The 14,600-nt window shown below is 42.4% G+C and overlaps 1 protein-coding gene and 1 pseudogene across 1 annotated transcript; both read left to right on the forward strand.

The window, feature by feature from the left end:
• The first annotated feature begins 10,102 nt into the window (after positions 1 to 10,102).
• Positions 10,103 to 10,732, forward strand: LOC139582290 (trace amine-associated receptor 13c-like; annotated as a pseudogene).
• Positions 10,733 to 12,537: 1,805 nt separating this feature from the next.
• LOC139582364 (trace amine-associated receptor 1-like) lies at positions 12,538 to 13,710 on the forward strand. Its single transcript, XM_071412339.1, has one exon. It carries the CDS (start codon positions 12,538 to 12,540, stop codon positions 13,567 to 13,569), a length of 1,032 nt encoding a protein of 343 aa, XP_071268440.1. The 3' UTR covers positions 13,570 to 13,710.
• The last annotated feature ends 890 nt before the right edge of the window (positions 13,711 to 14,600 follow it).

The following is a 14,600-nucleotide window of genomic DNA, read 5'->3' on the forward strand; positions in this document are numbered from 1 at the left end:
GTAATCACAGACCATAATTGTGTAATCCAAGGTTAAAGGGGAAATCTGGAATTTTGCATGTTCACGATATCCCATTTTTAGTTCTTGTTTTATAAACCAGAACTATATCTACTCCTGGATATATTTCATCTGGGTCTGTGAAACTGTCCGTAATGTAGGCTATAATGTGATGACTATGCTTTCTGTTTTACAAATGAGGCATATTATTTTTATCTATTTATTCATCTATTTATTTATGGTCAGTCCTTGCATTTAAAGCTTGTCTATGAATTGAAGAATGGTTACATTTCTCTAGCCACATCCCTCAGCTGTTAACCAAAACAAATGGCGAGGTCACCTCTGTTGTTTTTCGAATCCCAGATTACCTCTTTAAAGTTGCATGATCAGAGAGCCTAATCAAAATGAGTACAAATTCTCAAACATGACATCACCCCTATTGTTTATCAACACCTTCTGAGTGGCGAGACACCTGTGGGAATGGAATCATCATTAAAAGGTGTTAACAGAGCCCTGTGGATCCTCCATTTGTCCACCTTTAACAGAACCATTACTATGGAGACCTCTCAACATGCTCATCTGATGCCATGAAGTGGTTGCCATGGGCACCTCAAACCACAGGTCATTGAGGTCACAGACTCACTACACAAAGTGACTGTACTACTTCTGTACTAGTGTGGTTTTTAATCAGGTCTCTGCAAAATAATGTAAAATCTTCTAATTAGGACATACTGCAGTCATTTTACCAATGTTTATAGTACATGCTTGGACATCATTTGAGTTAACAGTTACATTCTCAAAATACACAGGGAAGTATTACAGTTTTAGATTGTTTGTGTCTGAACATTGAAAGACGTTTGTCATGGTTCATTTTATTACTTCCAGAAGTCAGTATCTCAATCAATGTCAATGCATTTGTCAGAAAGCTACTGTGGGGAATACATAAGCAGCATGGCAAGACATTATTGTAGTTAGGGTACAAACAGATAGAGTTACAGACCATTACATCACAGGACCTGTAAAGCAGGGGTTTGTAGGAGGGCCTGAGCAAGGTGCTGCAGACTCACTGATGTACAACTCACATTGCACTCCAAACCACTCCATAAAGGCACAGTCTGTAGATGTCCTATTGCTCAATTGTTATTTCTATTAAGGAGACAGTATACCCATTGATTGTTGAAGAATTAAGGGCTAGATTCAATCTGTAGTGCTGAAGAGCTGCACTACGGTGCGATAGAAATGTAAAGGCAATGTTCCCGCGGTGTTGGAGACTGCATACACGGTCAATGCTGCATATGTCGGCTCAATCAATTTAAAATCGCTCTGCAGTGCAGATCTTCAGTGTTATGGATTGAATTGCACCCGAAATTGATTGCTATTTCAGATTTAAAGATAACCCTGTATTGTTACAATGCTCACTGTTTATTACAACAGGGCCCCATGACTGATGAATAACTTTTGTCAACTGAATCATGTGGACTCATCAGACACAGTGAACAACATACAGTAGGAGTCTCCACTGACTAATCATCTGATTTCATTGACTTGTGGAGCAGCCAGAATATTAAACAGGTCAAAAATTATGTTGTGACCATTTTGACCAGAGGATGTCCTTTAATGGTATCCCATATCTGTTTATGCTAGGCTAGCTAATGCTAAAGCAGCCCACTGGATTCCATGAAAATACAACACCTAGCATTGGGGTGAGTAGCTACTGGAAGTGTAGTGGAATCCAATGGATTGCTTTAGCATTAGCTAGCCTAGCATGCTGACAAAAACGAAATTTTAATTAAAAACTAGCCTTTCAATCTTCAAAATTTTCCACATCGGATATCAAATCTAATTTATTAAAAAAGCTCTTCTTACATCAGCTGATATGTCAAAGTGCTGTACAGAAACCCAGCCTAAACCCACCCGGATAATGGGATAATTAGGAGTACAGTGACACCTTCCATCCCTAGATTGAGGTATGTTCTCAAGCTACATCCCGCATTCGTAACCGGGGTGCAAATCTCATTCACAGACACTTATGCTAAAAGCGCAAATAGTATGGTGGATCAACACCTCAAACTTGTCCTTTTTTAGCCAATACAGAAATACCGGGAGAAACTCCAGGCGCATAGGCATTGGCTTAATCATCTTAATCTACCAACCAATCATCTCCCAAAACACCTTCTCCCTAACCCTCCTCTGTATGCTAGCACACCAGCACACCACAAGCACAGAGCCACGCCTCGCAGTCGTGTGATTCGCTAAAATTGATGACAAATACTTTACTCAGTAAGGTCACTCCCATAAAATTGTATGGTCACTCCCGCTAAGACCAACTTTGAATTGTTGATGTACCAGGTTTACATAAACTGTGCACAATAGCCTTGGGATGAGGTTACAGGGGTGCAAACATAATGGCTTACAGGGATAGCTAGGTTACTTTCTAAGTCTAATCCAATAGTTACTAGTTACCTGTACAAAATTGTAATCAGTAACGTAACTTTTGGATTACCCAAACTCAGTAACATAATCTGATTACTTTCAGTTACTTTTAGATTACTTTCCCCTCAAGAGGCATTAGAAGAAATGTATTTGGTGTGTTATCATAGTGGTGTCTGACTTGTAGTCACTCACTCAGGTGGAACAAACCTAAACTTGTGTCTTTTTCAATGCTGATTTGAATGTAATTGAAAAATAACCAAAATGTGTCATAATTTATTGATTCACAAACATCCTTTCTGAATTTCGATTCTGAATGAGCTGAAGTTGAAAAGACATTTACAGGCATGGAAAATATATTTTTGGGTCATTGATTTTATGGCCAAATTTCAACTGCTCAAACATTCTCAATGAAGTAAGCATTATATCACAATTACTTTTAAATCCATTTAAAATAGGAAAGAGGAGCTAAACTGAAAGATTTCAACATACAATATTTATTATTGCTCCCATCTGTCAGGTGCACTTATGTTAGCATTTTCAAAAGCTTCAAAAGTATTCCAAAAGTATTCCAACAGACCACTTCAACAACACTGAACAAAAATATTAAAGCGACATGTACATTTCTGGTCCCATGTTTCATGAACTGAAATAAAAGATCCCAGAAATGTTCCAATGCCTACAAAACACTTACGTCGCTAAAATTTAGCAAACAAACTTGTTCACGTCCCTGTTAATGAGCATTTCTCCTTAGGTGGAGGGATTATCTTGCCAGACAGGAGTGGCATACTAAGAAGCTGATTAAACAGCATGATTATTACACAGGTGTACCTTGTGCTGGGCACAATAAAAGGCCACTCAAAAATGTGAAGTATTGTCACACAACAAAGTGCCACAGATGTGGCAGAAGTACAGAAGTTTTGAGCGAGTTTGCAATTGGCATGCTGGCTGCAGGAATGTCCACCAGAGCTGTTGCCAGAGAAATTAATAAGCCGCCTCCAACGTCATTTTAGAGAATTTGGCAGTACATCCAACCAGCCTCACAACCGCAGACCACGTGTAACCACGCCAGCCTAGGACCTCCACATCCAGCTTCTTCACCTGCGGGATTGTCTGAGACCAACCACCCAGACAGCTGGTGAAACTCTGGGTTTGCACGACCAAAGAACTTCTGCCAAACTGTTAGAAACCGCCTCAGGGAAGCTCATCTGCATGCTCGTCGTCCTCACCAAGGCTTTTGACCTGACTGCATTTCGGCGTCTTAAAACCTCTCTGGGGTAGGGGGCAGTATTTTGACATCCGGATGAAAAGCATGCCCAAAGTAAACTGCCTGTTACTCAGGCCCAGAAGGTAGGATATGCATATAATTGGTAGATTTGGATAGAAAACATTCAAAAGTTTCAAAAATTAAAAATAATGTCTGTGAGTATAACAGAACTGATATGGCAGGCGAAACCCCGAGGACAAACCACCCCCCCCCCCAAGAAAATGTGGCTTAGCACTATTTTCAATGGCTAGTATTTGGCCAAGTCCTCCCAGATTGCAGTTCCTAGGGCTTCCACTAGATGTCAGCTGTCTTTAGAAAGAGGTTCAGGCTGGTTTTTGGAAAAATGACCCAGAAATTGTAATTTTTCTAGGTGGCTCCCATTTTGGCTGTAGTGTTTCCAAGCGTGTGGAGGAAAGCACGTTCTTTCTTATTTATCTCCGGTAATGAACATACTATTCTCCGTCTTAAATTTAATTGTTTATTTGCTTATTAGGATACCTAAGGTTTGATTATAAACGTTGTTTGACTTGTTTGGAAAAGTTTATTAGTAACGTTTGGGATTCATTTTGTATGCATTTTGATGGAGGGAAACTGAGTGGATTATTGACTGAAGCGCGCCAGCTAAACTGAGTTTTTATGGATATAAAGAAGGACATTATCGAACAAAAGGACCATTTGTGATGTAACTGGGACCTTTTGGAGTGCCAACAGAAGAAAATCATCAAAGGTAAGGCATTTTTTATATCGCTATTTCTGGCTTTTGTGTCGCACCTGCCTGGTTGAAATATAATTTTCATGCTTTTGTATGCGGGGCGCTGTCCTCAGATAATCACATGGTTTGCGTTCGCCGTAAAGCCTTTTTGAAATCTGACACGGCGGCTGGATTAACAAGAAGTTAAGCTTTATTTTGATGTATAACACATATATTTTCAAGAATGTTACATATTTTTATTTAGTATTTTTGAATATTGCGCTCTGCAATTTCACTGGATGTTGGCCAGGTGGGACGCTACCGACCCTAGAGAGGTTTAACCGACTTCAGTGGGCAAATGCTCACCTTCGATGGCCAATGGCACGCTGGAGAAGTGTGCTCTTCACGGATGAATCCCAGTTTCAACTGTACCGAGCTGATGGCAGACAGTGTGTATGGTGTCGTGTGGGTGAGCAGCTTGCTGATGTCAACGTTGTGAGCAGAGTGGGGTGGGGTTATGGTACAACGAACACAATTTTATTGATGGAAATTTGAATGCACAGAAATACCGTGACAAGATCCTGAGGCCCATTGTCGTGACATTCACCTCATGTTTCAGCATGATAATTCACAGCCCCATGTCGCAAGGATCTGTACACAATTCCTGGAAGCTGAAAATGTCCCAGTTCTTCCATGTCCTGCATACTGACCAGACATGTCACCAAATGAGCATGTTTGGGATACTCTGAATCGACGTGTACGACAACATGTTCCAGTTCCCGCCAATATCCAGCAACTTCCCACAGCCATTGAAGAGGACTGGAACAACATTCCATAGGCCACAATCAACAGCCTGATCAACTCTATGCGAAGGAGATGTGTCACGCTGCATGAGGCAAATGGTGGTCACACCAGATACTGACTGGTCTTCTGATCCACGTCCATACCATTTTTTAAGGTACCTGTGACAGATGCAGATCTGTATTCCGAGACATGTGAAATTCATAGATTAGGCCTATTGAATGTATTTAAATTGACTGGTTTCCTTATATGAGCTGTAACTCTAAAATTGTAATCTTTGAAATTGTTAGGTTTATATTTTTGTTTAGTGTACAATAACATTCTCAGTAACATTTACAGAAATATTTTTTTCTTGCTATGAATGTGATATGTTGCTGTTTATCTACCTATGTTGAATGCACTGACAAGTAGTCACTCTGGATAACAGCGTCTGCTGAATGACCAAAATCTAAATGTAAAAACAAACACATGCTAAGCATGCTGGGTATTAATGTAATGAGCACCGCCCCCAAACAAGTACAAATTTGGTCGGCCTGGGGCTGTGATCTGGCACTCTGGGCAACTACGGCAGTAGTCCTCCACGGCGCGCTTGACTCCGGGCCAGTGGAACCGGTTCCCGATCCGTTCCCTGGTTTTCTCCATCCCCAGGTGTGCCCCAAGCAGGTGGATGTGGGAAAGCTGCAACACAGTCCTAACATACTGTCTGGGTATGAGTAACAAGTCTTTTGTCTCCCCATTATGCTTTACTACCTGATACAATAAAATATGCCTGATTGCGATATGGGGTAGCGCCAATCACTTACCTCAGGTAACAGTACGCCATCCACCGCAATCACCTGGCCCCTAGCGTTCTGGAGATTGGGGTCTTCTAACTGGGCCGTCCCGAACTGACCCGTGAGGGTTCCCGTGTCGGGAGATCCATCTAGGGCCTCCACCTCCATAAAGGGGAGCTGAGGTCTTCCTCGCACGGTGGCTCGGTTGCCGGAGCTGGGTCGTCTCTCTCCTCCGGGTCCGACTCGGGCCCAGTGGACACCTCTTGTGACGGGGGTGGGTTGCACAGGCCACCATCCTTTTTCCTTTTCTTCCTACCTCCCGTGCGTGCCTCCCCAGGTCCCTCATCCACATTGCCTGGAAGAGAGCGCAGTCTCGACCAAGGATTAATGGACATGGGCAGGTTAGGAACAGCTCCCACGCGCATCTGGCACTCACCCCTTGGGGTGGTTATCCTCACTGGCACCGTTGGTCACCTCCTCGTCCCCCAGTTCCTCCTTCCCCTCTCAGGTGAGCCACTGCGGGTGGGCCAGGGTCACCATGCTGCCGGAGTCCAGCAGAGCGCTTGTGTCGATGCCATCGATTCGTTCAGGAACCATCGGAGGGGCCGTCTCGGTGTGCACCCAACAGGAGGTGACGTAACTCGCCATCCGTGTTACCCCATAGTTGGGGGATGCGGAGGGCATGGCCCAGGACAGCTCCACGTGAGGTGCCCACTCATAGCAGTGTCTCTGATCTAGGTCCAGCCGCCACCGACATCGTCGGTTTGGGTCACACCCCTGCTTCACAGCCTCGGCTGGTTCCGTCCGGGTCCCCTTCAGCCCCTCGCCTCTCTTTGTGTTGTTCGTCCCCCTCGCCGCATCCCCTCTCTCCGCTCTGGCCACTCTCAGCAGGTCCTGGGTGTTCTGGTGAATTTCCACAGTGGTCAGCAATTCCTCCAGGCTCTGGGGGTTCTGCATGCTCACCGTCTTCTCATCTCGTATGGCAAGGCCTGAAGGTACTGTTCCAGGACGAGCTTGTTGATCATTGGGAGGGACGCTACTTCAGTCAGTAGCCAGCCCTTAGTCAGGCGCACCAGGTCGCTCATCTGAGCACGGGGGGAAAGGGTGGGGTCAAAGGCCCAGGCGTGGACCAGTTGTGCACGGCGTGCGAGGCTGAATCCATAACGGCTCAGGATCTCCCGTTTGAGTCCCTCATAATTCGCGGCCTGGTCAGCATTCAAATCAAATTAGGACTTCTGGGCCTTCCAAGAGAGGTAGGGTGCCAACAGGGCTTGGGGCATCTTTCCCGCTGTGCCGTCCTCTCGGAGGTGCACAAATACGTCTCCACGTCATCTTCCTCCCTTAACTGCACCAGGAACTGATTCGGGCCAGACTCCTGAGCCCTCCCAACCTTCAACTGGGCTGCCTCCGCTACCAGTCTGCGGTTTTGTTGGTGCTGCTCCTGCAGTGCTTGCTCCTGGAGAACCTGTTGCTTCTGCTGGCTGAGGATGAACTGAGCCACCAGCTCCTCCATGGTAATCTCCGTACGCTCGACCCCACGGCACCCAAAGCTACCGAGATGCCCGCATTATCCCCACGGTAAACCGTGGGGTGTTGGGTTGAGCATTCAGAGATTAACATAGAGACAGGGAGGTTTTAGTCCGCAAAACAACTTTACTAGGACATAAAATAAACATAACAAAGAAAATCACGTAGGTTTGGCTCGGTCCTTCTTCTCTGCTTTTGCTCTGTGTCGGTCTCTCCCAGTTCTCTCTCACAGTGTGCCACAGTGCTCCTTTCGTTTGGCCTCCATGGCTGGTTGGCACTTTCCCCTAATTACCTCCACTTGGAGCTATCTGTGTCAGGGTGCCCAGCTCACGTACTCCCAGCAATGGGAGCATACATCGCATCATGTACCTCCCCTCTATTACCATCCCCCGGGGTAGACCTCCTGGGATACCACAGTTGGCACACCTGTATTTGGGGTGTTTCTCACATTATTCTCTGCAAATCCTCTCAAGCTCTGTCAGGCTGGATGGGGAGTGTTGCTGCACAGCTATTTTCAGGTCTCCAGAGATGTTCGAAAGGGTTCAAGTGCGGGATCTGGCTTGGCCACTCAAGGACATTGAGAGACTTGTCCCGACGCCACTCCTGTGTTGCCTTGGATGTGTGCTTAGGGTTGTTGTCCTGTTGGAAGGTACACCTTTGCCCTAGTCTGAGGTCCTGAGCGGGTTTTCATCAAGGATCTTTCTGTACTTTGCTCCGTTCATCTTTCCCTTGATCCTGACTAGTCTCCCAGTCCCTGCCACTGAAAAACAACCTCACAGCATGATGCTGCCACCACCATACTTCACAGTAGGGATGGTGTCAGATTTCCTCCAGATGTGACTCTTGGCATTCAGGTGAAAGAGTTCAATATTGGTTTCATCAGACCAGAGAATCTGGTTTCTCATGGTCTGAGAGTCCTTTAAGTGCCCTTTGGCAAACTCCAAGCGGGCTGTCATGTGCCTTCAACTGACAAGTGGCTTCTGTCTGGCCACTCTCCCATAAAGGCCTGATTGGTGGAGTGCTGCAGAGATGGTTGTCCTTCTAGAACAGGCCTAGGCAATTCCAGTCCTCGGGGGCCTGATTGGTGTCACACTTTTCCCCCATCCTTAGGAAACACACCTGATTTAAACTAATTTCATTTTTATCTGAAGATCATGATTAGTTGATTATTGGAGTCATGTGTGTTAGCTGGTGCTGGGACAAAAGTGTGACACCAATCAGGCCCCGAAGACTGGAGTTGCCAAGGCCTGTTCTAGAAGGTTGTCCTTCTGGAAGGTTCTCCCATGTCCACAGAGGAACTCTGGAGCTCTGTCAGAGTGACCATTGAGTTCTTGGTCACCTCCCTGACCAAGGCCCTTCTCCCCCGATTGCTCAGTTTGGCCGGGCGGCCAGCTCTAGGAAGAGTCTTGGTGGCTCCAAACTTCTTCCATTTAGGAATGATGGAGGCCACTGTGTTCTTGGGGAACTTCAATGCTGGTAAAAAAAAATTGGTACCCTACCCCAGATCTGTGCCTCGACACATTCCCGTCTCGGAGCTCTACATACAATTCCTTCGACCTCATAGCTTGGTTTTTGCTCTGACATGCACTGTCAACTGTGGGACTTTATATAGACTGGTGTGTGCCTTTCCAAATCATGCTAAATCAATTGAATTGGCCACAGGTGGACTCCAATCAAGTTGTAGAAACATCTCAAGGGTGATCAATGGAAACAAGATGCACCTGAGCTCAATTTCGAGTCTCATAACAAAGGGTCTGAATACTTATGTAAATAAGTTATTTCAGTTTTTTCAAAAATTCTGAAAACCTGTCTTCGCTTTGTCATTATGGGGTAGTGTGTGTAGATTGATGATATTTTTTTTAGAATAAGGCTGTAACGTAACAAATTGTGGAAAAAGTCAAAGGGTCTGAATACTTTCTGAAGGCACTGTACACATCAGTAGTACACATCAACATACACATCAATATTCACATCAATACACTAAAAGCAAAATACAATTATAGAAAACAAACACATTTTTCAGTAAAAAAGGTCCTCAATCAGCCTTTCACTAGATGCACCAATTCAGCCATTTTTAGTGAACCTACGATCGGTTTAAATTTGGTCGGGTTTGGACCGGACCAAAATCTGAACCAATCATAGACGTCTATGTTTGTGCCAAATAGTATTGCTGAAATGTAAAGGTAATTTCCGATTGAGGCGACATATGCAGCGTTTACTGTGAGTGCAGTCTCCGCTAAAGCGGAAACACTGCCTTTGATTTTCAATCACGCTGTAAATCTGAACTTTCGTGATGCGGATTGAATAGAGCCTTAAGTATGCCATGGCAGCAGCTATTCTTACTGGGGTCCAAACTGGAACAAAACATCACAACAAAACAATAGGCCGGTCCGGACCAAATCTGAACCAAACATAAATGTCTGTGGACGTTGAAATCAAGGCCGGTCCCGACTGCACTAAAAAAAATACTTTGCTGTTGGTCCGTGCTTAGTGGGATCTCAAGCTGTTAGGTTACCCAGAATCGAATGCCTCCTGCACAATGCATCCTTTGCTCACATACATCAGCTCCACATGCTCTCACATTTTTATAATGTCTCTGGCACCATCTGATTAATTTTTCGCCTGGTGTTTATAGCCATAGAACAATATGAGGCTGTGTACAATCTACTTCGCTATTCCACCAAGATTACTATACCAATTGCATGGCTCATGGTTTTTGCCAGTTGGGCCATTTTGCATTGTACTCCTATGGCCTACTATCTTAAAAGGCAAATGTAAGTGACCTGGATAAATTCCTTGCATCCATATACTGCCTAGGAAGTCGGAATATTTTCTTTAATACATTGTGGGGCTCGATAGACACATTGATAGCCATTTTCTTTCCATGCTCTATTATGGGGAGTTTGTATACCAGAACACTTTTGGTTGCAAAATAACATGTAAGAAAGACTGAAGACAGATTTGAAAAAATCCTTTGAGGGAGGTAGAGGCATGGTGTCTCAACGGTCAGAGCGAAAAGCAGCTCAAATATTAGGCATTGTGGTGGGTGTTTTCATCTTTTGCTGGCTGCCTATCTTTGTTACTGCCATAGTTGATACATACACACACTTTAGCACACCTGCCATTCTATTTGAAGTGTTTATCTGTCTGGGTTACTTTCATTCTACTGCAAATCCAATCATCTATGCAGTGTTTTATTATTGGTTCCAAAAATGTCTTAATCTTATTGTCACATTGAAAATATAATGGACCTTTTTGGAGGGGCAGACTGATGTACCAGGTAATTTACTTGCCAGAAAATAGTCTTTATTGGATTAATGTCAATAAATGTATGTGGTTTAGTGGCTGTATTTTTTATTTGTTTTACCTAAGCAATGACATGCTCGCCCTGAATAGTGTGTTTTTAAACCCTATTTGCACGAGACTAGTATTACTAGAGAACATTGGTTATGTAATTATTAACCCAGAATGTCTGTTAATCCAGAGAACGATTCGGACAGGATTAGTGTTTTCCAAACTACCCTTCAAACTGTAATTCTTACCTTTTTTCATATTGATAGTTATGACGGAAACCTGCAGGTTCATTTTTAAGCGTGAAGATACTGTATTTCAACAAGTCTAGGGCTAGGCGACAAACAGGGCAACAATGATAACTTGAGTTTGGCTCCCAAGTTTCGAAACCACCTTTGGTATAGTGACGCCATAATATTTGAATTGAGGAAGTGTGATCATAATCGTTAGCATACTTGTTGTTATTACTGCATTGTCGGAACTAGAAGCACAAGCATTTCGCTACACTCGCATTAACATCTGCTAACCATGTGTATGTGACTAATAAATTTGATTTGATTTGATTTGATATTTACGTTTTAAATGCCCCCCCCCCCCCGTTTCAAACGTTTCAAACGTTTAGGTCAGTTGTATGCTGCTTTGCAATCTATTAACAGCAAGGGTCGCATTAAATAGGGGAAATATGTTTTACTGATGCATTTGTCAATATTCAATTCATACGCACAAAACATAAACAGACGCATTCACTGTGCAAGTGGATACATGTAGGCCATTCATATATTTTATGCGCAGTACTTCGTTCAATTTACCGAATCAGTTAATGTTTTCTTGCTAAAACCACAGACATTTCTCTCAAAACACGGGGATGTCGATTTGCACGGGACTAGTATTATCAGAGGACCTTTGATTTTGGCCCCAAAAAAACAGTAGGTTATTATGTCTGGAATTGTTACTCTCCTGCAATGTAAAAACTTCTAGCATGGCAGATTCGGACGGGACTAAGATTACAGACGTGGTGATTTGTGCACATAATTACATTACCCGACCTACCCCAGTAATCTGAATAGAAGCATTTAAGAAATATATTTAGCACATTCTACTGCTCTCTATATTTGACTGTTTCTTTTTGTGTAACAATATTTGACTTAAAAATCTGAATTTGAGTCCATTATAAAATGACATGATACTTGTCAAGGTTTTACAATTATCCACAATGGTGCTGAGGGGAGTGATTACAACCATATGACATCATCAGTTTGAGTGCCCTGTAGAGTTGAATGTAGAAATGTCTGATTGGTCAAAAGGATATTGTTATCATCATTATGCTAATAGACTATAGGTACAAAATCATGAGATTCAAGTTCAGATTTTTGTATCACATTGTGACCAGAGAAAAGGGATTCACATGTGATGCATCATCTGCATGGCTGAGAGGTAAGCTATGATGAAGCACCATGAAAAGAAATCATACTTGCTGAATTGGAAACATTTACATCGAATGTCACACCTTTTTAAATGGAAAAAGCATGTCCCTTTGGGTATTTGTGAAAATATTTCCAATGAATAAGCAACAGTAATTTAATACATTTTACTATGTGACCGTATACTGTGGGGAAAAATACAGCATGACATTTTTTTTAATTAAACCATGTATAATGTAATTATTTCCAAATAATATTCTGTAATTGATGTTTAAAATGTATATTACTAACTAATGTGACAATTTTATTACATTTTTTCCAGATAAGATTCTTTCAACAATGACCATGGAACCAGGAATCAGTCTCAGCAAGGCCGAAATTGTTGAGAATATACTTCTATGTTTTGAATCAGTAAATGGGTCTTGCAAAAGATCAATCTTTCCTCCAACAATACGAGTATTACTTTATCTCTTACTTGGCTCAATGTCTGTTCTCACAGTGTGTGGCAACCTTCTTGTAATCATTCCCATCATCCACTTCAAACAGCTCCACACCCCGACCAACTACCTCATCCTCTCTCTGGCTGTGTCAGACCTCCTCTTGGGGGTTTTAGTGATGCCTCCCAGCATGGTATATTCACTGGAAAGCTGCTGGTATTTTGGAGATTTATTCTGTAAAATCTACACCAGCACTGATGTCATGTTGAGCACTGCATCCATTCTTAATTTGTGTTTTATTTCCATTGACAGGTATTATGCAGTGTGTCGCCCTCTCCTTTATAGAACTAAAATAACTGTTCACATTGTTCTGATTATGATGCTGGTCACCTGGACGGTTTCTGCCGTAGTAGGGTTTTGTATGATATTTCTGGAGCTCAATATTTGGGGCATGGAGGATTTTTACTACAAAAATTTTGCCTGTGAGGGAGAATGTATTTTGTTTCAAAACAAAGTGTCGAGTACTGTGTCTTCGGTGATCTCATTCTACATCCCAGGAATAGGGATGCTTAGCATCTACCTAAAGATTTTCCTAATAGCACAGAGACAGGCACGCTCAATTCAGGGTACAACCAATCAGAACTCTGTAGGCAAATCACAGAGGAAGGCCACCAAAACACTTGCTGTCATTATGGGGGTATTTCTATCATTCTGGACACCCTTTTTTGTCGTCAACTGTATTGATCCTTTTATTAATTACTCTACCCCACCCGTTTTGTTTGTAACATTTGTATGGATTGGCTATTTGAATTCAACCGTTAATCCTATGGTGTATGCATTCTTTTACAGTTGGTTCAGGAGGGCGTTTAGAATGATAATTTCTGGTAAAATATTTCAACCTGACTCTTCAATAATACAATTGTTTTCAGAATAAATATGTCCAAATCCAATACTTACAAAGAAGTGTGACACATATGTGCCTTGCTCTCAGTCCTTTATATCAAACACAGGTGTGTAGGTTTTAAAACAAGTACAATCCAGTTGAATATTGCTCTATACTCCAGCATTTCTGATCAAATATTTCATATGAAGTGACAGTACAGACTGTCACCTTTTATTTTAGGGTATTTTTTATACATATTTGTTTTACTGTTTAGAAATGAATGCACTTTATGTATCTACAGAGTGCGTTCTTAATTTGATCACACTTTTTGCTGAGAATTTTCCTGCATAGAAGGAAATGCAAAATTGTAGTGTATTTGAGTTTAAAAAAGGCTTCTAACATTTTTTATTTCCACTTAGATTTTTTGTTATGGCAAATAAAATATCAGACCCTACAAAAGTGTCCATTCATTATAATCCACATTTCCTGTTGCTGCAGGATTATTTTTCCTGCTGTAGCAAACTGCTGTAGCAAAAGATCCTACATCTGTGGTCCCCTGAATTTGAAGGTGTCATAAGTATTAGGACAAATTCACTTATAGTGTATTACATTTTGTCAAAAGTGTAGTATTTGGTCCCATATTCCTAGCACACAATGACTGCATCAAGCTTGTCGCTCTACAAACTTGTCTGATGCTTTTGCAGTTTGTTTTGGTTGCGTTTCAGATAATGGCGTGTAATAAAAAGCATGAGCAGGCGCACACCCAGAGGAAATGATTTAGTGTAGAGGTGCTGACTAACGGTGAATAAACTATAAACTATAAAACAAAGAGAGTCGCACACTCAATATGTATACATTCCCAGTAATTTAATGGGTAAAAATTGAAATGTATTGCCCGATAGAAACGAATGGTAAATAATTTTGTGGAGTCACTTTTATTGTAAATAAGAATAGAATAGTTTCTGAACAGTGCCGTTTCTAGGAATAAGAGACAAGCGGACGGTTAGGGGCCCCCTTAGGTAAGGTAGTCTACCCAGCCATCTAAACCTTGAAGTAATCATGGCCAAATTACTGACCGGTCA

This window comes from Salvelinus alpinus, chromosome 8 (genome assembly GCF_045679555.1).
Source record: "Salvelinus alpinus chromosome 8, SLU_Salpinus.1, whole genome shotgun sequence".
NCBI classification, from domain to species: domain Eukaryota; kingdom Metazoa; phylum Chordata; class Actinopteri; order Salmoniformes; family Salmonidae; genus Salvelinus; species Salvelinus alpinus.